This window comes from Calonectris borealis, chromosome 12 (assembly GCF_964195595.1).
Source record: "Calonectris borealis chromosome 12, bCalBor7.hap1.2, whole genome shotgun sequence".
Lineage (NCBI taxonomy): Eukaryota > Metazoa > Chordata > Aves > Procellariiformes > Procellariidae > Calonectris > Calonectris borealis.
Genome location: NC_134323.1, coordinates 2,621,355 through 2,645,278, shown reverse-complemented (window position 1 = coordinate 2,645,278; position 23,924 = coordinate 2,621,355). Strand labels below are relative to the sequence as shown.

The following is a 23,924-nucleotide window of genomic DNA, read 5'->3' as shown; positions in this document are numbered from 1 at the left end:
AAGAGGAGGCTGACACTAGCTAGCAGCTGCTGAGAGCTGGCAACTGGTAACTGAGTCCAGGCAAAAATCTTTGCTCAAATTAAACTAACGTTGGAAGCAGCAACTTTGCATTAAGAAATCCCCAGAGGAGTATCTCATTGAACAAAAATACGTAAACAAAGGAATGACATAAATGTAGAAGTTACAAAGAAACTCAGGAAAAAAGGCTACACATTTCTACCCAGGAGCTCAACTACCTGTATCCCTCCCAGGGGACCTTACGGACGTAAGCGCCTCTTCCCCACCTGCGATGAAGAGCTGCATCTCGTGATCCAACATCTCGAGTGGGTCCCAGCTGCACGCGGTGGTGGCAGTGCCGGTCCTGAAGGTGACAGAGGGGAGCTTTCGGGGCAGGCCACCCCGGGCGTACCTCTGGGCAACCTCTTCCCTCCTGCGGCAGCTCTCTGGGCAGGGCTGGATGAGTTTCCCACTTGCCTGTGCTTCCCAGCACCAGTGGAGCTTCCTTCTGCGATCGCTATGGGACACTTAAGAGCATCTGCTTAAAATAGTTGGCAGTAAACAGAAAATGTGCTAAATGCACAGAGGTCACCCGCACGACCTGTTTATCTTACCAAGGGCTTCTCTGACTTCTGTGTAGGCACCCATCTGAGTGTCTGAAAGAGCTGCCCAAACCCCTGGTCTGCCTGGTTCGGTCCATTCATCCCGTTCTTTATCTTTCCCTTGCCCCAGAGCAGAAGTACCATGGGAGGGCTGTCGGTTTTGCTTTGACCCTGCTGACTCCGCTTGATGTGTTGCTGCTTTCCACCAGCTTGACAAGAAACCTGGGGGTAGGGTTAGCACTGGTACCCTGCCTGAAGTCCCAGCAAAGAGCATCGCCGAGTGGGACTCCCTGGCCCATCAGGGCATCTCGCGGTGACAGTGGGGAGCAAGCAGCTTCCCTCCACGGGAAGGGGGAGCTGCTATATGGACTTAGAGCCCACATCAACAGGGGAAAACCTGAAGAAAAATCGGACAAAATCCAGTATCTGCCTTTAAACATGCTACCTTGCATCCCCTGCCACGTGTTCCCATAACAACAGAGCCACATTACGCACCTCCGTGGTTTCGACCGCAGTTCCCCAGCTGCTGCCTTCGTGCCGCCGCGTGGCATGTCACGCTGGCTCCCAGCCCCTGCATGCCGTGCCTGGACTCTCTCCGGCACGTGGGAGATGATCCCAGGGAACGCTGGCTGCCCACTCCCTGCCTTCTTCCTCCACACTGCTCATCCTCCTCCTTTTTCCTCACTTATGCCTTAAATCTCATCAATCCAATCCTCAGCCCTAGGGACAAGCGGGTCGTGCAGCGAGGGCGTGCAGAAGACCCAACGTGAACAACATATACGTGCGTGCAAAGGCAAGGCTTAGTGTGAGCAGTGGTGCAGGTATGACCCAGAGCCGTGCTGCAGCCTTCCCTGTATGGACATAAGGGGGCACTCCTGGGATTCAGGGGGTTATTTTTATTTTCACTTCACAGTGGGAGCCAAAAAGCTCTTTATTTTGAGAGGCTTCAAACATTGATTGGATACGGCTGATCCTTCCATCAGCTGGTGCAATGCCACCAGATGAATAAATCTTGCATGCATCTGTAATTACTGCTTAGCTTGTGTTTAAATGCAGCGTCATTGATCTGCAGAACTCATCGAAATCCGTATAGGAATGCATGAAATTATATTGGATGGAGCAGAAAAGTACATGACAACATCCATTTTCAGCCTTCTTTGTTCACCAAAAAAAAAAAGCAAGCATTTATTTATCTCTATTCAAATTCTTGGGTTAACTTATGATTTAATCATCAATTGTAACACTATTTTATAGGCTGCTCTTTATGTAGGGAATACATTTCTTTCTTATAATAGGCCAGCAAATTTCTACCAGCCTTATAGTATCTGCCCCTGCATGGGCAAAATCCCTCTTAAAAGCATGGAAGAATATTGCTTAAGGGTTATAAAACTCAGAATGGAAAGGTCTTGTGGTTAAAGCTCCTGACTGCAATTTAGGGATCCTAAACTGACTTCCAAGCGCCACCACGGACTTCATGTCATGTCCTCAGGCGAGTCATCTATCCCCTTAATACTTATATTCCTCCTAAAGCAAGTGTGATTAATAACATTTCCCTACTCAGATGGGAGGTTGGGAGGACACATCAATCACGCTTAGCAAGAGTTGAGGTGCTCCAGCAGCAGAGAGCGCAGAAACGCACTGCTTGTGCTAACCAGCCATCTGCTCGAGATGCTCTCCTCCCCTTCTGCGGCCAAGAGGAAGCTCAGCAAAAGCATTTATTGGCAATAAAGTCTGCATTGTCTGGAAGAACTCCTGATGTTTTCCAGACCTAACGCTGCTCTAGGCCAGCTCCATCCTCCTACTGGAAATGAAATGCTTCTGGGTTGGTTCAAACTTCTTCCACGAAGCAGGCAGGGACTCCTGGTCTGCCCACCCGGCTTACCACGGCACCTTGGCCCAGGGCTGGCTCCGAGAGACATGGTCACTGGCAGGGCCGTGGGCAGACAGCAGAGGCTGCTTCTGGCAGGGACGTGTCCCCAGGGCACATGGGGAAGTCTCTGCACGACCTCAAGTGCAGAGACAGGAGCTGTCCCCAGCCCTCATGGAGGAACATGCCTTGGAGGTGGTGTCCTCAGCTCATCTCCCACAAAGCCACACCAGCTCTGCGGCTGGGCTGTCCCGTATGGAGTATCCCAAGCTGATTTTATCACGCGCGTGTCCCTGACGCATCTTCAGCTGAACACAGGGATCAGCCCACTGCTGTGGAGACCTGGGAGCAACCCAAACCGCTGTTAGGTGGGCTGCAGGAGCCTAACCTTCCAGCGGTGGTTGTCTGGCAGCAGGAGGCTGTGATTAGAGACCTCTCTCAGGTTGCTCATGCCCATAAGAGAGGGAGAAGGGAAAAGTGGGTGGTCAGCAGGACGTCTCGCCAGACCAGCCTGGCCCAGGTGACAGCCTTCCCTGGTGGGAACCATCGAGCTATTTTGATACAGGGCAAACAAATCTCCTCCTAACAACGATTCGGCTGAACGTTTTCTAAAGGGATGAGAAACTCCATGAATTTTCCCTTACATGTCTCTGCTTCTGGATCCGGCCTGGACTGAAACCAAAATGCTGCAATACCACAAGCAAAGCCGTTCTCGGAGGAGCCTCAGCCTGACAGCTGCCGAGAAGGACCAGAAAGTCCATTTGCATGGCACAGATTTTATACGCCCAGGAGATCTACCTGTGTCTGGGATAACTAAGACATTTTTTAGCGTGCAGCCAAGGGTAAAATTTCCAGGTTTTGCTTTTGCTAGCTGTGGGTCATATCTGTCCACGGCAGAGCATTTGACTGGTTTTGGTACCCACGGTTTCTGGCAGGGATGCTTAAATGGGATTTGAAAGCAGAAATCCCTATAGCTTGCTAATAGGTCAGGAAAATGGACAGATGAGAAGATCCAGAAACATGATTCCCACTCCATCACCAGCAACCCATCTTCCTCAGCACGGTGAGTGTATAAATGAGGCCTCTAATTGAAGTCAGCTCCCGACAGACCCACCCCACTCTTCGTAATTGCGCCGTCATCCAGCTATGGGCATCCTCTATCTACTTGATACGAGAGTGCAGATCTCATTAACTAATGCTTTCCTTCGTAGCATTAGATCTAAATCCCTCACCAGTGCTATTCCTGCTGCAGACAGACACCTACCACTACAAAAACACTGCAGCTGTATCTATTTTTTTCCTTCCAGCTTAGAAATGGAGATGTTAACGCTACTTCCCCTACCGCCACAAGTAAATAGATGTCCTGGGCCTTTGTGCGCACCCTGATGAATCTCTCTGGCCAGTGGCTGATCAAAAGGTTAAAGTCCGCGGGACTGGTTTCATCTGTGATCACAGCTGTCTGCTTTCCAGGGTTGGAGTAATTAGCTCACGAGATCGCCTTGGGGCCAAATCGAATCGGCCGCCGTGGGATGTAAGGAGCGCCGGGTCGTGCCTTTGTGCTCACGGGGCGCCGCGGCGGGCTGGGTTTGGGGACGCCTCTCCCCTGCTTGGGCTGAGCCGCCGAGTGCCGCGCGGGTGAGCCCCACTGCAGCGCGGAGGCTGCGTCCTCTGTCAGGGCTCCTTCCCAGAACAAGCCCTTCATTATCCCAAACTCCCTGCGGCTTATTTTTAGCCTCTCCTTTTCTTTCCTTTCTTTCTTCTTTTTTTTTTTTTTACAGTATAGAAAGCCATCAGCTCCACTGTCACAGGCTTATAACAGCAGTCCTGGAGCAAAAAAAAAAAAGCATCAAACCCACTTACTCTGTTGCGTAAAGGTTTAGGCGTAGATCCTGCTCGCTTCCAGGGTGCTGAGTCCCACCATGCCTCACCCCTGCCACTGTCCTTCAGAGCTGGTCATCAGAAGGAAGCAGAGGCTTACATAAAGCAAGAGCTAGGCTGGAGCTGTGGAGCCTTCCTCCGCGTCAGCCGAAGTTCGATTAGTGCCTGCGTCTGCCCTGCGTGCGGAGGACACCTGCCTGCGGGGCCGCCGGGAGAGAAACCTGGCGCAGCCTGAGCCACGCGTCATCCCGGCGGGCTCGGATTTACGTAGCGCCGCTGGGAAGATCCATCCAGCCCCCGTAAAAATCTTTTGCTTAGGAAAACAAAGGCGAGGGTGCCCTGTGGTCAGCGGCTCTGCGCTAAACAATGATGTAAATCACAGAGGCTTTATATAAACAGCGGTATCGCCCAGATGAGGACACTTCTAAAAGGGATCGCACCACTGCTAGCAAACCACGTTCACCAGATCTGCCCGTGCAGCAGCTCCAAGGGGGCTGGCGTTAAACTGTCTGGTTCTCCAAGTAGCATCGTATTAAGTGGCCATATAGAACAAGGCAGTTGTGGCTCCCTCCTTTCCCCATCTCAGGTAGGACCCAGGAGATCTGGAAAACCCCTTCCTGGCATGATGAAAGGCTCCAAAGAGCTTCCATGCAGGAATGTCTCAGGAGCAGAGCAGAGATGCTCCACGGGGGATGTGTGGAGGTCTACGGAGATGTCTACAGAGAAACAAGTGGGGAACTGGGAGGAGAGGGAGGACAGCTGTTCCCATACAATAATTAACAAAGTTAAATTCTGACATGGCAGTTTAAAAACCAGAAAGAGGCAGTTTTTCACAGACAGGGTAGCTGAGCTGGGAAATTCCTTGCTGCAGATGTGGCTGTTAGAAGTTTACATTGCTTCAAAAAGCACCTAGACAAATTTCTGGAAGAAAAATCATTGAGGGGTAATAAACATAAAGATATCATCCTTCTCTTTGAAACTCCGTTATCCATATGAAGTATTGGAGGCTGGGAAAACTGAGTACTGCATACTTGCCCTGTATTTGTACTCTTCTCTCAACGTCTGCTCTTGGACACTAATTAGGCTAGGTGGGTCATTGATCTGATCCAGACACATTGTTTTTCTCTTTTGTAAGGGCTCCAAGATATAAAAAAAATCTTTATCATCCCTCTTACATACCGTCCAATTTTCAAATTTCTTTGCAGAAAGATGAGCCCACACCTGCTTTCCCAGGGCGGCCCCAAAACCGTTTCTGAGTAGGCTGTTAGCACTGGGTTTTCCTCCAAAGCCCACCTCTCCCCCAGCCGGAGCTCTCTGATCGCAAACTCAAACTGTACCACAGTGTCCTTTTATTCCATCAGTAACAAGACCGTGATATATTGCTGACCAAACTGCCACTCGTGAGCAAAGCCAGCCAGCAGCTTATGCCTGGAGAGCCTTTATATCCTAAAGTACCTTTGTTATACGGTCGCTATTTAGTGATTCTGCTCATCCACATGCGATGCTAAAAATTATTCTGGATCCAGTCATGCCTTGGAAAACTTGCAAGTCTAACTAGGACAGCTAAACTCCAACCTGCTTTCATTCATTCCTCCTGCCTATCATTAGTGTTAATATCAACTTGTCAAGTTGATCAGGATGTACAAGCCCTGTACAGCCTGCTGCACGACTCCTTTTCCATGGACACATCTCTCACTTGCACTCAGCCAGATCTGAGCAGACAGCCTGTGGCCCCGGCCAGCAGCAGGGTCCTGCTTCAGTGCAGGGCAAAAAATATGCATCGCAATGTAGCATCCCTCTTGTCAAGGTCTGGCACCATCCTTTAATAGCAGGGACCAGCCTCCTCATTTCCCAGGGGAGAGTCATGAAAACTCAGAGCATCCAGCAGGGTTCATTCAGGAGAATAACCCCAGGAGTCTCTGGGCCTGGTGACCGTCACTCCTGCTGTTAGCAGCTGCAAGAAGCAGGCGCCAGAAGCAGCTTGTCGCTGGTTGGATTTGCGGGAGGGAAGCTGGGGCGTGTCCATGCCGGTATCTCATCTGGTCGGACGTGAGATGAGATTTATCATCGGGAGCAGAGGCAGGACGGCAGAGCCTACCGTGTATGTAATTCATGTGATTCCCATCGAGGCAGGACTGACTGAGCAGGGAACGCAGCCAGAAACACAAAACGCGTTGCCTAAAGTCCAGGAGCAAATTCCCAAGCCCTTCCTTCTCTGGGCTGAGCTCAGAAAACGCCAGACGATGCTCTTGCCCTCTTAACTGAATTACTTATCCCCTAAGGTCTCTTCATCCCGCCTGCCGTAACCCACCTGGAAGCACCCGAGGAGCAGCACGTAACGCCTTCTGGCTTTCGTTAGGAGGACAGGAGGGCTCTGCGCACCCGTGTGCACGTCGTGGTCCCTACCCTGAGGTGGGATTGAATTCTGAAGGGACACGATGCCACTGCTTGGCTACGTTTCAAGTCTTTCACAACTGATGGTTATTTAAGACACGTGTTGCATCACTGCTGTGCGTGCTGGATGAGTGCTGGGCTCTGAGAGGGGGCTGGGGGGCGGGTCCCCCCTTCCCTTAAAATAATACAACGAATAATAGAGGCTGGGCATGGCACCTGCAGGGAAAACTCTGCCGCAGCCCCCGGGTGTTTGCCCAGCGCCGGCTGTCCTGGGGAGCCGCACCGAGCCGTATCACACCTTCGGGAAGCAGCGCCCACACGGTTTTTCTCTTCTGGTGGAAGATACTACGAGAGTTTACTATGCTGTGGTGGAGTCACTGCTGACACTCCCTAAGCCCAGTGCTTACCCTCTGAATCCTTCCTCTGCAGTCACTAAATATTAAATGGGTTTAATGCTAAATATACACCGAGCTATTTGTTCATCAGGGAAAGAAAGGAAGAAGTTAGGGTACAAGCTAAGGTCAGATACAGATAACAGACCTTAGAAATGCCCATTTCCATCCATGAACTAGGAAGGAGCGCTCGGTGGAGACATCTTCACATAAGCATCTAGAGTTAGATGAGATCATGACTCCAGCTCTTGACAACCTTGATTAAAAACTTGGCGTTTGCCAGGACACGATGTTAACAGGCTGCCCAGGGAAGTGGTTGAGTCACCGTCCCTGGAAGTATTTAAAAGTCGTGTAGATGAGGTGCTTAGGGACATGGTTTAGTGGGCATGGGGGTATTGGGTTGATGGTTGGACTCGATGATCTTTTCCAACCTTAATGATTCTGTGATTCTATGATTGGAGCTGACCCTCGAGTGCCTCTGTACACGGAGTAGAAAATAGTCACCCAGCGGTGACTCAGCTGCGTCTGTTGACAAATAGGGATCTGCTTTTTCAATCAGATGCAACGCAAGCCAACAAAACGAGGCTGGGGTATCCCACGCACAGCCTTTCCTTCACGGAGGAGACATGGACAGAGGCCAGGACCGGCAGGAGGGCGGAGCAGCTGTCTCCAGGTTTGCTCTCCTGAAGTTCCCACTCCCCTGCCTGCAAAAACCCACCCCAGCCCAAGACCCAGCTGTGGCAGCCACTGCGCTGCCGCTTCTCGAGCCCTGAGGACGGGAGCTCGGCCTCGGCGCGGTGCGAGCACCTCGGCAGTGCGCAGTGCGAGCTGGATGCTGCCTGCAAAAAGACTGCCGAGATGTCACCTTTGAGGCAAGAAAAACCCAACAGACGTTTAACCGTTTTATTGCCATTAACCTCACCAGACGTGAATGTAGGTCTGTGTGAGCCTTCCCACAGGAATCCAGCTCTGACCACGGCCGGCAACCTCAGCTACACTGCTTCATCCAAGGCGGCAGCCAGCGGAGCCCTTGGCGTAGGCAGTACAACCCTGGGAGAAGGTTCCCGTGGTGGCAGAGTGCCTGGGGAGGGGTCCCCGTCCACGCGCCGCACGTAGGCTGCTGCCACCGGTCTGTTCCCATGGGATAACTCGGACAACAGTCCTTTCTGCATGCAATGTCTCCAGCATCAACGGTGCTGCTACCACGTGCTGTTGGAAACAGCAAATGAAGGCGCAAGAAACTGTATTTACTCCCTATTTTCAATATTACTGTGTGGAGATATTTAATATCAGCTAGTCCTTGTAGAGCGTCTGCCTTTTGTAGCCTCAGTTTGACAAGCTCCTCTCCCTGTATTTGGGAAATGCCATTTCTTGTGCATTTTGCTTTTAGCAGTGTAATACAGTCGGGCTTCACCTCCCTGAGCCCGATAAACTGAATGACTCAGAAACCTGCAATCTGCTTCAAAACAAAGCATTTAAGATAAAAGATATAAGCAGTAAAGGAGCTGTGCGGCTCAGGAGTATAAATGCTAGAGGGTTACTCATGTACTCAAAAAACTTCTAACCTTTCTTCAGCTTTTTTTAACCCCTGCAAGCCCTGGGCAAGGCAGGCTGCAAATACGAGCTGATGTGTCATTTCAGATATGCTTCCACTCCAGCGTGCAAACCCCGGAGCTGGGACGTGGAAGGAGCTCTGATGCCAGCAGCGTGCAGAAAGATGACGCAGAAGGGGGAGAGCCGAGCACTTGCTCCGTGGCCTCCGAAGTGCTCTTATTTCTGCTGGTGAAACAGATGCCAGCTTCTGAGGGGATTATGTGTCATCGAGCCTGTTGGCTGCGACAACTAATTATCTCCAGCAACAGTTTGGCCTTGAGATTTGCGGTTCAAAGGGCATACCAGGAGTGCTGTCATCCAGCGCCATGTGTAGCAATTTGTCCCCACTTGCGTTTCCCTGTTCCCAAAGAGGTGACACCCCCAACACATCCCACCTTCTGCCAGCTCAGGCTCGCACCCAGGGGACCAGCAGGTCCTTCCAAGCAGCATGGGCAGGGAGCACCAGCGCTCCGGTGAAGGCTCAGAGATACCTCCAGCAGGAACCGAGAAGAAGCAGAAGCTAAAATCAGCTCAGCATCCAAACTGCAGCCTGCCCGAGCTTCCCATTCCCACAGCTGGATGTTAGCGTGGCAGCCGTGCCGCGGCACATTCCTCCGGCTGAGCTTCATGGGGTGCACGTGCCAATGGGGTCCAACTCAGCTGCAGCCAAGTCCAGGGGGAAAAAATACCTGCTGCAGCCTGAGATGGGAGAAGTTCCAGGGGAGAGCAGCCAGAGGAGTAAACAGTTTTGGAATGCAGCCTCAAAACCAGCACTGAAAGTGTTGTATACCTTCATAGGAATTGATGGCTGACCCTCACTGAGACTGCCAGGAACAGACGAAAAGCAGACCCAGGCAACTGAAAGAACTTGTCATTGAGAAACACATGGAGAATGACGGAAAAGACTAGAGACGAGGAAAGAGATGAAGAGGGGAGATAATAGAAAAGGCAAAGGGGGTGTTGGCAAGCAGGATCGGAGCTTGGGAGTGACCCTGAGGCACCGGCCTCATGGAGCTCAGCTCACCTGAAGCCAGGACAGGCTGGATTTTGGGGATACTGAGTATTCCTCTGTCGCAGCACCAGTTAAGCACTGGGAAGCAGTGTCCTCACCCAGACAGATGCTAGAGACCCCCCAGCTGAGGTTCCTATGGAGATATCCCAACTGGGATTGGAAGCTGGATGCTGCCTGGGAGGAGAAGGTGGATGTGATGGATCCTGCTTGGCTCTATCGCTATCATCCTGCCCCCCGAGAGGCTGGCAGGCTGCACCAGCTCCCCCAAACCTCTGATCCCCCAGAGTAACCCGGGTGGAGCCAGGCACATGAGGCTGCATCGCCACCATGGACAAGGACGCGAAGGGAGGTGAGGCTCTCCAAGCCTCACAGCCAGGTTGTATGCAGGATCAAATCAAATCTGGAGCTAATTCGCTGTCCAAGGGGAACACCGCATGGAAGGGCCGTAGGCTGTGCACACCGGTAGCGAGAGTGAGAACCCCTGAAGTCCCAGCACGCGGCCTGGGGTTTAAAGGATGCTGCTGTTCACAAGCAAATCATCGCAGGTGGAAGGCAGTAATTACAGTAACGAACTCCTCCGTCACTGTGCTGCTGTGATGCCGAGTCCTTTGGCCAGTTTGCAGTAGATTTCTTCATTTGCTGCACTCCCAGCATTAAAGGCGGATCTCAAAGGCAAGAATAATGAATAGGGAACGTTAAATTGAAGAGAGTTGAATCATAGGAAAATACAGAAAATGAAGATGGAGGAAGTGATAAAGGTCTTCAGGGTACTGCCAAGAGCTGCAAGAGGGAAAGAAAATCCTTCCCTCTCTTACACCTCTGCTTTTTATCATCACGTTGAAGTATTTTGTTCCTGAGGACAGAGGAGAGCCTAGGTCTCTGAATAACAGCACTGCAGAGCCGCCCCGGTCTGCGGGGACATGTGAAGAAATGCAGCTGTCTCTTAAATAACAGGAGTTGACACCAGTTGTGAATAGATGAGCGATCGCGGCTTCAGCCGTCACAGCGGAGGATCTGATTTCAAATGGAGCCCCATTCATCCATCCGGGGCCCATCATAAGGCTATTAAGAGAGCATCTGTCACAAAACCACAATGGCTTTAAATGCTTGGAAAAGGGCACAATAAAAATAAACCTGCTTAGCTTATATACCTTTCTCTGGGCGAGGTGATTCTTGTAATTCTTGAGCAAAAACGAATGATAAAAATGATGAGTAGCCAAAATACATGATGTGAGCGGGGTGAGGTTTGTCTTTCACCTTAGCGTAGAGTTTGGTGGTCTGTTTGTTTTTCCAGGCCAGCAGGGTAGACGTGCAAGCCGGTGGCAATGAGTTTTCTCGAGTAGCAGAGTGCGGAGCCCCAGCGCGCTAGCGTCCTGCTCCGGAGGCCTGGCTCAGAGCACTCCCTCCAGGACACAGATGGGAAGCCTTCTGCTTTCCCATGCAGCAGGGAAAGCATCTCCAGCGGCAGGAGAGGGCGGCGCGGTCAGGCCCAGCGGGACGTACTTTGGCAAGGGGGAGGTGTGCTCACCGCCAAGTCGGTGTGACTGGGACTCATCGGGACTAAATCCACGCTCTATGTTAAAAAAAAAATCGCATTTAGCTAAACTGAAAGAGAAAGTCAAGCTTAGACATCATGGCTATCTTACGAGAATGCTATGAACGCTCGTACCTTCTTGCACTCACCAGTAAACTCATACTCACCAGAGACAACACCACCTTTTCCTTTCCTACAACCGCACAGCTCCTCTTACTACTCTTCATCCTCTGCAAGCGGCAAAGGTGCAATCCTCTGGCTAACAGAACCCTCCCCTCCTGCCCCCCTGCCTCTTTGGGTGGCATCCAGGCTGCCAAAGCATGGAGATCGAAGGGCGAGACCACTGCTCATGCACAGACCTGCTTTATTATATTCATGGTATATTGAAAGCACCTCGTGCATTAGATTGATGCTCCTGGGGCTGGAGGTAGGCATTTAAGCCCTGTAATGCACATCAAACCCCCTGTAAGAGGAACTGGAGTGTCTGCGTGCAGCTCAATGGTGGTGAGAAAGACTTCACTGTGTGTGATGCAGCTCTGTGTTTATAATTCATATTAAATTGTAATCCAAATTCCTCCTTTCTTTATAAATTATATTTAGTTGGGCTGAGTTGGTTTGAAGAATTGTCTTGAATGTAGATGAAAAAATGGATTGTGGTCATGTGTGCGCAGCTGTTGGGTTCCTCTACAGAAATATTTTGTACTGAAAGACTGGACTTCCTACCCAAAGTTTCAGTCTATGGAGGCATTGCCTATGTTCATAGATTTGAAGCCTAGAGCAGAATAAGGATAAATGTTTTAAAACTATCCAAGTGTTATAGAAAGCTAAATCTCCCCTCTACCCCCCAAAAAGCCCCGATTTATGCTCCCAGATTACCACCATCTAAGCCGGCCCCTGGATTTTGTCCAAGCGCTGCATCTCCCGCAGTCCCAGCCCTATGCTGGATTTCAGGCTGAAGCAGTGACTCACTTGGGCAGATTAATCTCTTAATTTGAGCTGACTGGAGGCAAGGCATCTCGTCAGAGCAAGCTGCCCCGAATCCCTCCCTTCCCAGCAGAGAGAGAGGCATCTCCCAAAAGTGACTCGACCTGTCTGTTCTGGGAGCGAGACCTATACGCTCCAACCTCTTATCTGAAAAGGCTGTGACGTTTTGAATAAACCCTTGCAGAAAAGGATGTGTGTGTACAGCATCCAGCACGACGGACCGTTTGGGACCTTCGTCCCTCAGGGAATAAAAATAGCAAGTAATATTAAAACCGTGTATTTTCACAGATTGCAATCAGGGCTCACAACACATGCACACTTAATTTCCTGCTTTCAGTTCACTATCAGATTTTATGCTTAGGTTAGTGGGGTTTGTTAACGTTTCTTTTTCCCCAGAATAGGATTTTTTTTTTCCTTTAACTACAATACATTCAGCCATGAAAAATGAGTTTGAAAAAGATTAATAGGAAGCTGAAGGATTCATCTGAGATTGACAAAGATTAATGTGTCTCTTATTCTTATCTCTTTTCTTTTTCTTTTCCCTTCTTCTCTTAGCTACCTAGACAGCTTAGATCGAATCGGAGCTGCAGACTACCAGCCCACGGAGCAGGATATCCTCCGAACCAGGGTCAAAACAACTGGCATCGTAGAAACCCACTTCACATTCAAAAACCTCCACTTCAGGTTAGTCTAAAACCACACAGTAAATTTTCAGGGCGTCTATTTGGCACAGTGTTTCCCCACAGCTCCCAAAGGAGAAATTGTTAAACTGCTGGTTAACACACGGATGGCTCCCACTGCAGAGGACATGGCATTTTGGGGGGTCAACAACATGCAATATTTGGCAATCTTGTCTTGAAAATCACTGCCTTTAAGATAAGAGCTCACGGTACCTTCTTCTAACCCAAACGACACTGCTTTGTTGGGAGGTATAATATGAGATTGGCTCTGAGTCTGATCAAGCTCATAAATGTAAAAATATTTGGCCAAATCTTTTCTCTAAAATGGGTCAGTCATGTGTGGTTAACGCTATATATTGACCCTCATGATGCCAGCCAGTAGAGAGAAGAGGGCATGAAGACAGAAAGCCACCCACAAACAGTATTTAGAGCATATAAAACTCACGAGCGTGCGGTCTCCACCTCCGCAGACCCTTTGGAACCCAGCACGCTGCTGAGGCTCTCCCACAAATCCCCACATCCCCAGCTGTAACTGCTCCTCCTGGTCCTCCTCGGCTCCAGGCTCTGGAGGAGAAGACCAAGCCGAGTGGTGAAAGAACTGTTGCTTTGTGTTTGGAGCCTTCAAGGACCACATGGTCAGAAAATGCCAAAACTGCTAAAGTTTCCTCGTAACTAAGAAAGAGCAGGTGCTGACGGTCCTCTCCTGTGCCGTAGGCTCTTCGATGTCGGGGGCCAGCGGTCAGAACGCAAGAAGTGGATTCACTGCTTTGAGGATGTCACAGCGATCATTTTCTGCGTCGCGCTGAGTGGCTACGACCAGGTGCTCCATGAAGATGAAACCACGGTGAGTCTAACTGGGTCTTGGAGGCCCCGACATTTCTTTACGGGATACTGCGTAGCCAGCAACTGCTCAGAGATCGCCGAATGCTTGCTGGGGTGCTACAGTAATGTGCCTTTGCCAGTCACTCCCCCCTGACTTTGAAATCCTGGGGAGATTTGTCCTCCTCCACACTCTTCAAAATCAAGTCCTGCACGCCCAGGTAACGCTCCTTGCACTGGTAAAGTCGCAGTGTTTTGTTTCTCCTTTCTAGCTGACCTGTGTGTTTTCAAAACCTGTTAACGGGACCCTATATCCAGAAAGAGGAGATATAACTAGGTGGGCTTTTAAAACAAACGTAAGGAAGCAGTCATGCCGTGGTGCAGAGGTGCAGGACAGCCATGCACGCCCGAGGCGGGCTCGGGCTAGGAGTATAACCTATTTTTTCAGGCTACAGAAATTTATTTTCCTGAGTGAGACTGGAACTGTTTGATTCCTCAGGTAATTTGCTCTAGGAGAGCTTTTATGACTTCCCACTGTGACATTAGGCTCCAAATACCATCTGGAAATAAAGCTAGTGAGGAGCTCTGCGCTCCCTGGTATTAGAGTGCAATTAATACAAGTGAATTAAATACACAGAAAGGATGCGAGAAGACTCATTACTGTCATCTGGCCGTTCATTCAGTCTGTGGGGGATGCATGCTTTTGGGACTAACGACGACTGCGGCAACCACCCAGTTGCATTTGTCTAACGAAAAGGAACCAGAGCCATACTCAGACCTTGGTAACGATTTAATCTGTGCCCAGCCTGCGGCAGCATGGAGGGGTCACTCCTGCCAGCGCTGTCTCTCTGAGGGTCTTTATTCTCCTGCTGGTAAAGATGTCAGGCCGGCAGAAAGCTGTTGATGAGGAAGGAATCGAGGGCAAGATTGCTTTAGGTATCAGTTGTCTCTTCCCCAAAGGGTGGGGCGGTGGTTTCTGGCCTCTTCCGAGCCAGGTTTATGAGCTCTGGCAAACTGGTTGATGAAGTCACCTGGTTGCTTGGGTCGTATTGATGCCAGAATTCAGGGTGATATTAACATCCCGACTATGTCCCTCCAGACTGACTGAGACACCCTACACCTTCTCACGTCCGCTTATTTATAATCCTCAGTTGTCACCTCCCTCTGACCCTGGCCCTGATGTGCTCAAGGAGGCTCAGTCCTGTAGGATTTATTGGGAAGGAACCAAAATCTCCTGACGTGATTTGAAACGCCATAGAGCTCTGCAGCTGGGCAGGGGAAACACACCCAGGAGATAAAGAAGAATACACAAGGAGAGGGCAGACCCAGGGGACAGGGAGCGGAGCTGTGATCTGAGCGGAGAGCAAGGTGCTCTGTAGGTGTAACTGGGGCTGTGACACCAAACCGTGAAGCCAAAGGCAGCCTTTAACACAGGTCACCTCTGGGTGCCAGTCTACACAAGCCAGAGCTTGTGATTCAAAGCCACGGAACACAAAATGGAAGGGCTTGAATGCCAATGCCATTTTTTTAAATGCCAGCTTTAACTCAGCTCCTCTGAGACGGAGGTTACAGCAACTCTCCTGGGGATGCTGAGCTCTGCCAGTGACTGTCCATCACCCAGTACCACCCCGGTGACGAGCAGGGTGCCAGCTCAGCCTCCCGCGTGAAGCTCCCAGCTGCAGAAAACCAGGATTTGAGCAGCTCCAACTTTGCTCTTGCGTCCGGAAGCAAAAGCAAAGTTGGAGCTGCGCTGTAGCTCAGCGCTGACATTTGCTTGCTATTTCAATCCCTTTTCACAAAGCGTTTCTGGGGATGCTGAGCAACGGGAGGGCAGAGGCAGCTGCTGTTCATTTACACGTTCGGCGTAAACGGGGAAAGGATTCGGCATCGCCACCGCTGTGCCTGCAGGACGCCCCCGCCTAACCCAAATAAACAACCCTGAGCCAGGCCAATGCAAACAGGAAAAAATGACGGTGTCGGATCTTGTCTGCCCTGTTACACCCCCAGCACAAACGGCAGGTGGAAAACGCGGTGCCCACAAACTCGGTCCTCTCCCAGCTGAACCCCCAAGCACTCGGCCTCCTCCCTGCTAACGTGGTGCCTTTCCAAAAAGCCAGCAGTAAAAGCAGCATCTCTTCAGTCAGCTGATTTGCCGTCTGTCTGCATCCGTCACATCTGCTGGCTTTAATGACGTAAATCAGCTTTTATTGCTTCTCACTTAGCAAACACAAAGAGGAGGCAGCTGAGAGAGCGAGCTGGATGCTGCTCCTCCATCTTCATTTTCTATAGAGACGCTTACTACGGTCCAGGCACTTCCAGCTGTATAAAGCCACTGTTTGGGGGCTGTACAGATGTCTGTGTGAATATGAAAAGACTTGTAGAGCTTTCATTGCTGGCGTGGAGCCATGAGAGGGAAAGAGCCCTGCTGCATCTCAGGTGTCCAAAAAAATGCTTGCAAAGCCAATGCGTGGAGAGAACAGCCTTTCCTCCTGCGCTCGGCGCCCCGTTGACAACATTTCACAGGGTCTTTTTGCACTTTTCTAAGTCGAACCGCACTTCAGGCGGATGAAACTGCAGTTCAGATAAAGCCAGCCTAACAGGGAGCAGGGGCTCGCCTTGTTAAGCTGGCTTAGCGCGAGGGCGTTGGGACCAGTGTAGTTGTAGGGTCAGCTTGTCTCACTGAAAGAAGTCCACGAACAACAGGTTTACTGTGAATCCTTTCAAACGAGACTGAGCAAAGAGCTGGTTAAACAAGGCTGGGTGAAACGCCCCCTGACCTGTCCCTGCCCTTAAAATTCAAGCACAGCTCTACACTTGTAGTTTTTTTATGGTTTATTGCGCTCTTTGTTTTAAAAGACTGAGCACCCATCCTCCTGCGGCAGCTAAAAAAGGGCTATTGTGTGCAAAGCCATCCTAAGACCAGGTAGTCCTTTATAAGGGATATATTTTCTCTCCAATTCCCTGCCACAAAGAGCAACACAGCGGGAGTTGAGGAAAGCAAATACTTCTCTATGTCCGGATCAGAAAGACATAAATAAAATAAAGAAAACTTTCTGCATCTGTGATTTCTCGCCCAATACACCCATAAAGACCACACTTTGCATAGAAACCCCCAGTGCTGTTGAATCCAGCCTCTCGCATTGCCCCAAACACCTTCTTACGCCACTGTTGGCAGATCTAAATTGCTTCCTTGCGTGCCCGGCTCCCAGGGCAGAGGAGCAAACCCACAGGGAAATTCAAGCGGTGCCTTCACCGGTCCCATAGCCGCCAGCCACAGCCCACAGCCAGAGCTCACAGGGCAAAATTACAGCCTCTGCCCAGCCCATCCCACTCACAAGAGACTCTCTCCAAGGTATTACGCCTGCCTCTGCATCCGCCTTTACCGCGTCCCTCACAAGGAGTTGCAGGGCTCTCTGCAGTATGTGTACACAGCGGGAACATCCTGCGTTAGCTGACTGAACAACCCCATGGATTATGTCTTTGCATAACGAGGCTATTTTGTCTCATTTGTGACTTATCTTTACGTTTCATAAGTTGAGGTTACAGGAGGAAAAGCCTCAGATCTGTAAACTGGGAGGAGAGAGGGACAGCAGTCGTATTAATTGGTAAAACTGGAGAAGATGATTAACGAAGGTAGATTTGCGTTGTTCCTTCTAAATGGAATTCCTAATGGAATTTAAAAAAAGACAGCAATGGCATGGGACCTGTTGTGGGAACCGAGACTATCCTTTTTGGTTTTTTCCTCGCAAATTCAAGGGAGTCAGGGCAAGAGAGGGAGATGTTCACGCTGCACATTGCTGCCTCTGAAACGAAGATATTTAGGTCGTCCGTATCTAGCCAAGACATGCAAGTATTGTTCGTGTCCCCATTGCTGAGCATGGGATGGGCTGAAGGCGCTGTGCTGGTGACCCTTGGTGTGCATTAGTGTTGGCCTCGTGGTTCCTATTTCATTGCATGACCTGGTTAGCGTGCTCTCTCTGCTGTCATTGGGCAAGGAAAATTGAATTACAGCGCTCAGAAATTGCCTTAGGAGTGACAAAGCAAGTGGAAGTGGCTTGGGCATCTTAGGAAATATAAGCAGGAGGGGGAATATGGAGTTTCTGTCCTTGTCATCAGTGTCCTTATAGTTCGCATGACGGTTAGCACTTAATCACCAAGGAAAACAAAAAAGATTGAATCGGCTGTGTGTTGCAGAAATAACCAGGTCTCCTCCCATGCTCTGGTGAAAAAAAGACGGCGTTTATGAGTGTGTTTCTGCCTGGGCAGAGTCTTGACCGCAGCACCCTTTCTCCCTCACGCTCGGTAGAAAGCTGCTTGCCTTTCACATCAGCGATGGGAACACGGTTGTGCAATGACATCTGAACTCAGCTATAAGAAATTCTGTGTCTTGTCTTGTGCAGGAAAAGTTAACTGGACTTTTAATTTGTATGGGCGAGGGGTTATTCCTCTGTAAGGTGGCTGGTGGGGCTGCTTTCCTTGCTGGGGTGTAAAGCATTTGCGGGAGTAAGGATTTAAAATACTGATTTTGAAATAGGAAGTGACATTAAGAAGCCAATGTTTCAAGAACCCTTCCCTTAATGATAGACCCAACATAAAGTAGGAAAAAGCAGCACAATTGGTCCAAAAGCAGGTGAAGTAATTTATATCACTTCCTATGAAAGCATGAGAAGTGTGGTCTTTAATGCCTCCTGGCAGAGCGGGCACGGATGCTCCCGAGAGGGGCCCTGGGGAAGCTTTAAGGGACTAAAAGGGTCTTTCACGGTGGATTTACTGGTAGGAGGGGGATTATTTGGGGACCTTAACTTCTCACTCCTCCTTCAGCAGCAGCCTGTCCTTTTCCGTGTGGTACCCGCAGACTGCCTCCCCATCCTCACATCTCGGCCAAGACCTGCCTGAGCTGTTGGAGGTCTCCTACAAACAACTATTAAACTATTAACAGTTGGGAAGGGAAAGGAAAGGGAGGCAGCGAGGCACTCCTGATGTTAGCCAGCACTGGGACAGCTTGCATCCATGCGTGGGCTCCCAGGAGCTCTCCTGGGATGCAACAGCATTTCCTGGGATGCCACGAGCATCCGTACCTGCTCACCGGGATATTGCTCTGCGCCTTTGCCTCGCACGGAAAGCGGTTCCTTGCTTTTGAATGATGTCTTCTTCTCTTTAGTGATGGGGAAGGAAAAGGTGGATTTTAAGACCAGAACCTTTCCCAGGTAAATAAGGAGGAGGGCAGAGCGGTGGTTATATTTACTCAGCTAGCTGGCAGAGCTGGGGGAAGAAGCAAGATGTAGAGAGCAGAAAGCTGGGTCAGGCAGCCTCAGGAAGCTTCGAAACTTGTTTCTGGAATTTGAAAGGAATAGAGGATTTTTATTGTAACTCTCATTTTCTACAGGGATGTATTGGTTTGTGCTGTGTGTATATTCTGGTTACGACTGGACGCTAAGTCACTGTTTCTTGGGAAAACACTCTCATTTCCTAACAGGTATTAACGCAAATCAAATCTGTGCCCCTGACCGCCCTCTGCTTTCTCCTCTCCTCCCGAAGGCTTTGGGTAGCCAAGGATCTCCTGCATGAAACCTTTGCAGGGTTCTACATGGTCACAATTTTGACACCACAAGTAGCAAAGAGGAGCTTTCCTCTGGGGCTCCTACACCAGCCGGTACAAACTGGGTTAGCAAAAACCAGCACACAGACACAGGATGACCCAGATAAGCGAATGTCTTGCAACTGAGACCCCAAAAGTAAATGCATTTTTACATTTGTACGTGATCGCGTCTTCCCCGTGTGTCGGTACAATGCACGGTGGGGAGATGCTCGGTCATTTCAAGTCTGGTAGCAAAGCGTGTGGTATATGGTACAGCAAATCGCGTACGTCCGGTTTCATTCTGGGTCCGACAGGACGTTTCCTTCATCCACAGAGCCACTTTTATCTAAATAAAACATTCAGCAACAGCTAAAGTATATCAATGAAAAGGAAAGCGTTAATCAATAAGTGCTGGGCTCAATTACGCTGCCAGCGCGGGCGTGAAACGGAGCGGGAGAGGGGTGAAAGCCCGCGGCTGTCTCCTGCACACTCCGAATTTCCAAATCCAGGGGGGACATGCTGCACCCACCCCAAAAAACCCTGCAGCAACAAGACCGTGCAGCCCTGTTCTCTCTAGCGTATCCCCTGCGGCCGCTGTGACCAGTCTCGTATGTGCACTAGCGGGTTTGGGGAGTGCTGTCCCAAGGAGATGCCGCTGGGAAAAGCCGAGGAGCCGGTCCGGTCTGTACCATGCTTTGCCTTTGATAACCCCCTGACTCTTGGGTGTGCTTCGTCCTCACCGCGCCTGCTCTCTCCGCTACCCGGCTCCCGGCTGAGAGACGGCCACGCGACCGGCGTGCGCACTCCGGCGTCGGCCTCGCGCGCCAAACATCGCCAGCCTCGGCACCTTCACAGCTTTTCCTCGGCCGTCTGACCTTATCTAGCCAAACAAAGGCCAAAAAATGAGCATTTGAGAGACCAACCAAATTTGGCAGGTATGAAGCTTCTCTTGAACCGAGAAAAAAAAAAAAAAAAAGAAAGAAAAACCGAGTTGAGAGTTGAAAGCAGCAGGGAACATGACATTTGGTTGACTTTGCCGTGAGCTCTTTCCACCACCATAAAACCATGTGGCGGACTTTGCAACTCTCTAACTGGTCTCTTTTTTTCATTCTTCTTATCTCTCTCCTTTCCTGTCTCATTTTTTTGCATGACCTATAACCAAAACGCTGACTTCTCGCTGTGCGTGCATTTGAACTTCTGGCTCTTCTGCTGGCGAGCAGTTAATGTTCTTCTAGAGGCATGAGCTAACATCAGGGGTAGCTGCCTGACTTCTAGTCTGGTTGTTCTTAGATGCCCTTTGTTACGTTTTTCCTTTTTGTACTATTTCCTCTTCCTTTTTCACTTTTTCCCCCTCTCTGCCAGACACTTTTGTTGAGCCATCTTCCAAGAGAACTAAAAAAAAAATTAAAAAAATTAAAAGCCCAACAACAGACAGCACTAAACAAAATAACAAAACCAGGCAAAGGTCACGGCAAGGTCATTTCCAAAATTATGTCACCTTGATGTCTGCTTCCAACTCTAGATTAATTCAAGGATCTCCCAGTCCTTGGTTAATGTATCCAACCACCTGTGTGCCACACACACTCAGAAAGTGAAAAAAAATTTTAAAAAATTAATGAAAACGTTTTAGAAAATCTGCATGAGCTACACCGACACGTAAATCTGATCAAAGGGCAAAAGTAACTCCCCATCCATGCATGGTGCATGATGATTTCTATGAGCTGGGATCCTGTAAATTATATGCTATGCAAAATCAAAACAGCTCTGTATAGTTAAATGCCCTTAAGTTACTAACTGTATGTCAAACGTTATAGGGATTGCATCTGTGTATGTATACGTTCAGCTGTATGTATACATAAATTTATTACGTATCTCGTAGCTTTTCTTTTTTTTTGTTTTCCTCCTTAATTTAGTTGTTTTAGATTTCCCTACGTGTTCAATGTCCCCGAGCCTCTGTCTTTGCCCTGATGAGATCTCTCCTTTCTGTTGCAGAACCGCATGCACGAATCACTGAAGCTTTTTGACAGCATCTGCAACAACAAATGGTTCACAGATACGTCTATCATCCTCTTTCTAAACAAGAAGGACATATTTGAGGAGAAAATTAAGAAATCTCCACTGAGTATCTGCTTTCCTGAGTACACAGGTAATGAGAAAGCTGGCTGTACAGGAACGCGTAGCAAAGGGATCACGGAGCGTTTCCCATCCAGGCTGATACTGTGGCGTATCACAGGCAACGAGGCTAAAGACGCATAGCTAGAGCTCCCCTTCGCCTCCCTGCAAGTTTCATTTCAATAAATGCCATAGGATCACCCCCACCACGTTTAGTGGTCCACTTAGAGCGTGAGGATGACTTAAACCCAAGGTCTTTGCCGACAAAGGGCCACCACCACTAAGCAGGGTGTTTGATCTCTGCCCCACGGGCGGTTTCGATGCCGAGCCAACGCCTGCGGGTGTGGGGCTGGCAGCACGCTCCCTAAACCCGTGCCCTGGTTCCCAGCGTCGCTCAGGAACAGGAACCCTCTTGCAGGTCTCTCGGAAAGACACGGTGAGCTTAACCATTACAAATGGGTAACTGGTCTCTGGGAGACCAACGCACGGGGTTTGTTAGGCTGGCCTTTGGTGTTTCATAACCCAGCACGTTCCCTGTGGGTCCTGGCTGAGCACAAGGAGGATCCCCCCGCGGTTCCTGGCCACCACCCCACCGCCAGGCACGAGAGGCTGCAGGGCCAGCCTCCAGCCTGCAGACCGCAGGTCCCACAGCTTGCCTGCTTCAGCTCAAGCTGTACATTTTTATCACGTTCGTTTAGGAGGTCCGAGGTTTCGCTCTCAGGCTCGCTGACATCAAGCACCTGGACGTGGAAACGCTTCCAGTTAAATGCAGATAGACAACGAGGCGCTTGATTTTCTCGTGCACCGGCCACCCACACCTCTTAACCATAGTGCAGGCAGGGCAGAGCCCCAGGAAGCCATGCCCTCAGCTTGGCTGGGGAGAAGGAGGCCTTAGAGGTATTTGGAGATCAGAGCAGAGGCTCTGCAACTGGGCAGCGTGCAAGAAGCCCTCGCTTCTTCAGGCTGCCTGGCATCTGACCTGCTAATGATGAGAATACATCACCCGTGCAAAGGCTGCAGCTGCACCCTGCCGCTTCCCACTGCATCTCGCCAGCTTCCACAAACCCTCATTACCATTCCGAGACAGCATAAAAATAAACTTTTATCGTCATGAATTATTTAAGCTCACCGGAGACATCCAGATGAATCAAGCCGACAGACAGAGAAGCAGATCTCTTTGTCAAGAAATGTAGTTGTGAACTGGCAGTACCAAGAGTGTCACATTTCTGGGCAGGCCAACAAATTATTAACCAGAGCTTCCAGTCTCTGAGCACTTGATTTTTTCACTGTGAATAGGCAAAAGCCAAATCATTGCTGCTTTGAGCTGAATGGTCTATGACCATGGAGCTGAACGACTCCAGCTGAATTCAGAACATCTGCAGGCTTCCCCTCCAGGGAAGGTTTGGATGTTTGTCACTACCAACATGTTTCAGCCATCTACTCGTCCGCTTGGTCCAGACAGATCCATATGCCTGACATGTTTGTCTAAAAAGATCTAATAATGGAGATTTCACAGTCTTTACAGTGGAAAGCTCACAATAATGCCAACCCCAAATTTTTCTGCTTGCAAATTAGATTGCTGCTTGCCATCTTTTGGATGGCTTGTAAAGCACCTCATCACCATCCTCTTTATAGCAGCACTTCTATATACCGGAAGATTTTTATCATGCCCTTTTCCTTTTTCCCTTTTCTCCATGAAGCAAACCTGCATCTTTCCCTCCATTTTGTGGATCTTCACTGAAATCTCCCAGTAACCCCACTCTGAAATAATATTCTTACATATCCCTGATGCCAGAGAGACTAGAACAAGAAGGAATGTTGGTTTAGATATAACTTTTCCTTCCCAAGCTATCCCAGCCCAAGAGAGGAGTTCAGTGGGGGAGGCAGATCCTCGTACACACGTAGCTAAGCTCTCAGCTGACTATGCAGCGGAAAACAAATATAGCTTGTTTCTGGAGCACTTCAGCCCCTAGTGAACCAAACCAGTCCTCCCCAAATCTCAGAGTACCCCAGAGATGCTCTAAATTCCTTCGAGGTGCTGTTCTGGAAGCTGGGGATTATCACAATGCCAGGGACCCTCCAGAGGCCTCTCGTCTCTCTCATGCCATCAGAGAGGGCTGGAAGTCTGAAGGCTGGAATTCCTTCCAGTGATCCAACAGGGATCTGAATCAGAGGTGAAGAATATCTCACCCCAAGGCGTTCAGCAATGCCGTTAAAAGTTGGAAGTTAGCTCGTGCTAACGTTAAGCCCAGACTTTAGACCCAAGCACACACTTAAGCTTGCTCGCCCCTGCTTTGCTGACCATGGCTCAGAGGATGAAGCCCTTGTGGCCTTGTGAAAAGGCAGCATTATTAGAAAGTTGCCCTGGAGTTAGAAAGAATTATTTGATGAAAGCTTATAAATCAAACAAGCGGACTTTCAATATCACAAGTAGGTTCCACAAAATGCTTTTAATAAAATGAAGTTTCTGATGTCCATTAGT

At 49.7% G+C, this 23,924-nt stretch overlaps 1 protein-coding gene across 2 annotated transcripts in view; it reads left to right on the top strand.

The window, feature by feature from the left end:
- Nucleotides 1-23,924, top strand: part of GNAO1 (G protein subunit alpha o1) — a 146,210-nt gene that overhangs the window by 108,085 nt on the left and 14,201 nt on the right. Inside the window, exons 5-7 of one of the 2 annotated variants that reach the window (XM_075161009.1) lie at nucleotides 12,809-12,937; nucleotides 13,648-13,777; nucleotides 21,323-21,476. In XM_075161009.1, the coding sequence (XP_075017110.1) occupies nucleotides 12,809-12,937; nucleotides 13,648-13,777; nucleotides 21,323-21,476 (413 nt within the window). The remainder of the gene's footprint in view (nucleotides 1-12,808; nucleotides 12,938-13,647; nucleotides 13,778-21,322; nucleotides 21,477-23,924) is intronic. The other variant, XM_075161011.1, reaches the window with a different exon arrangement.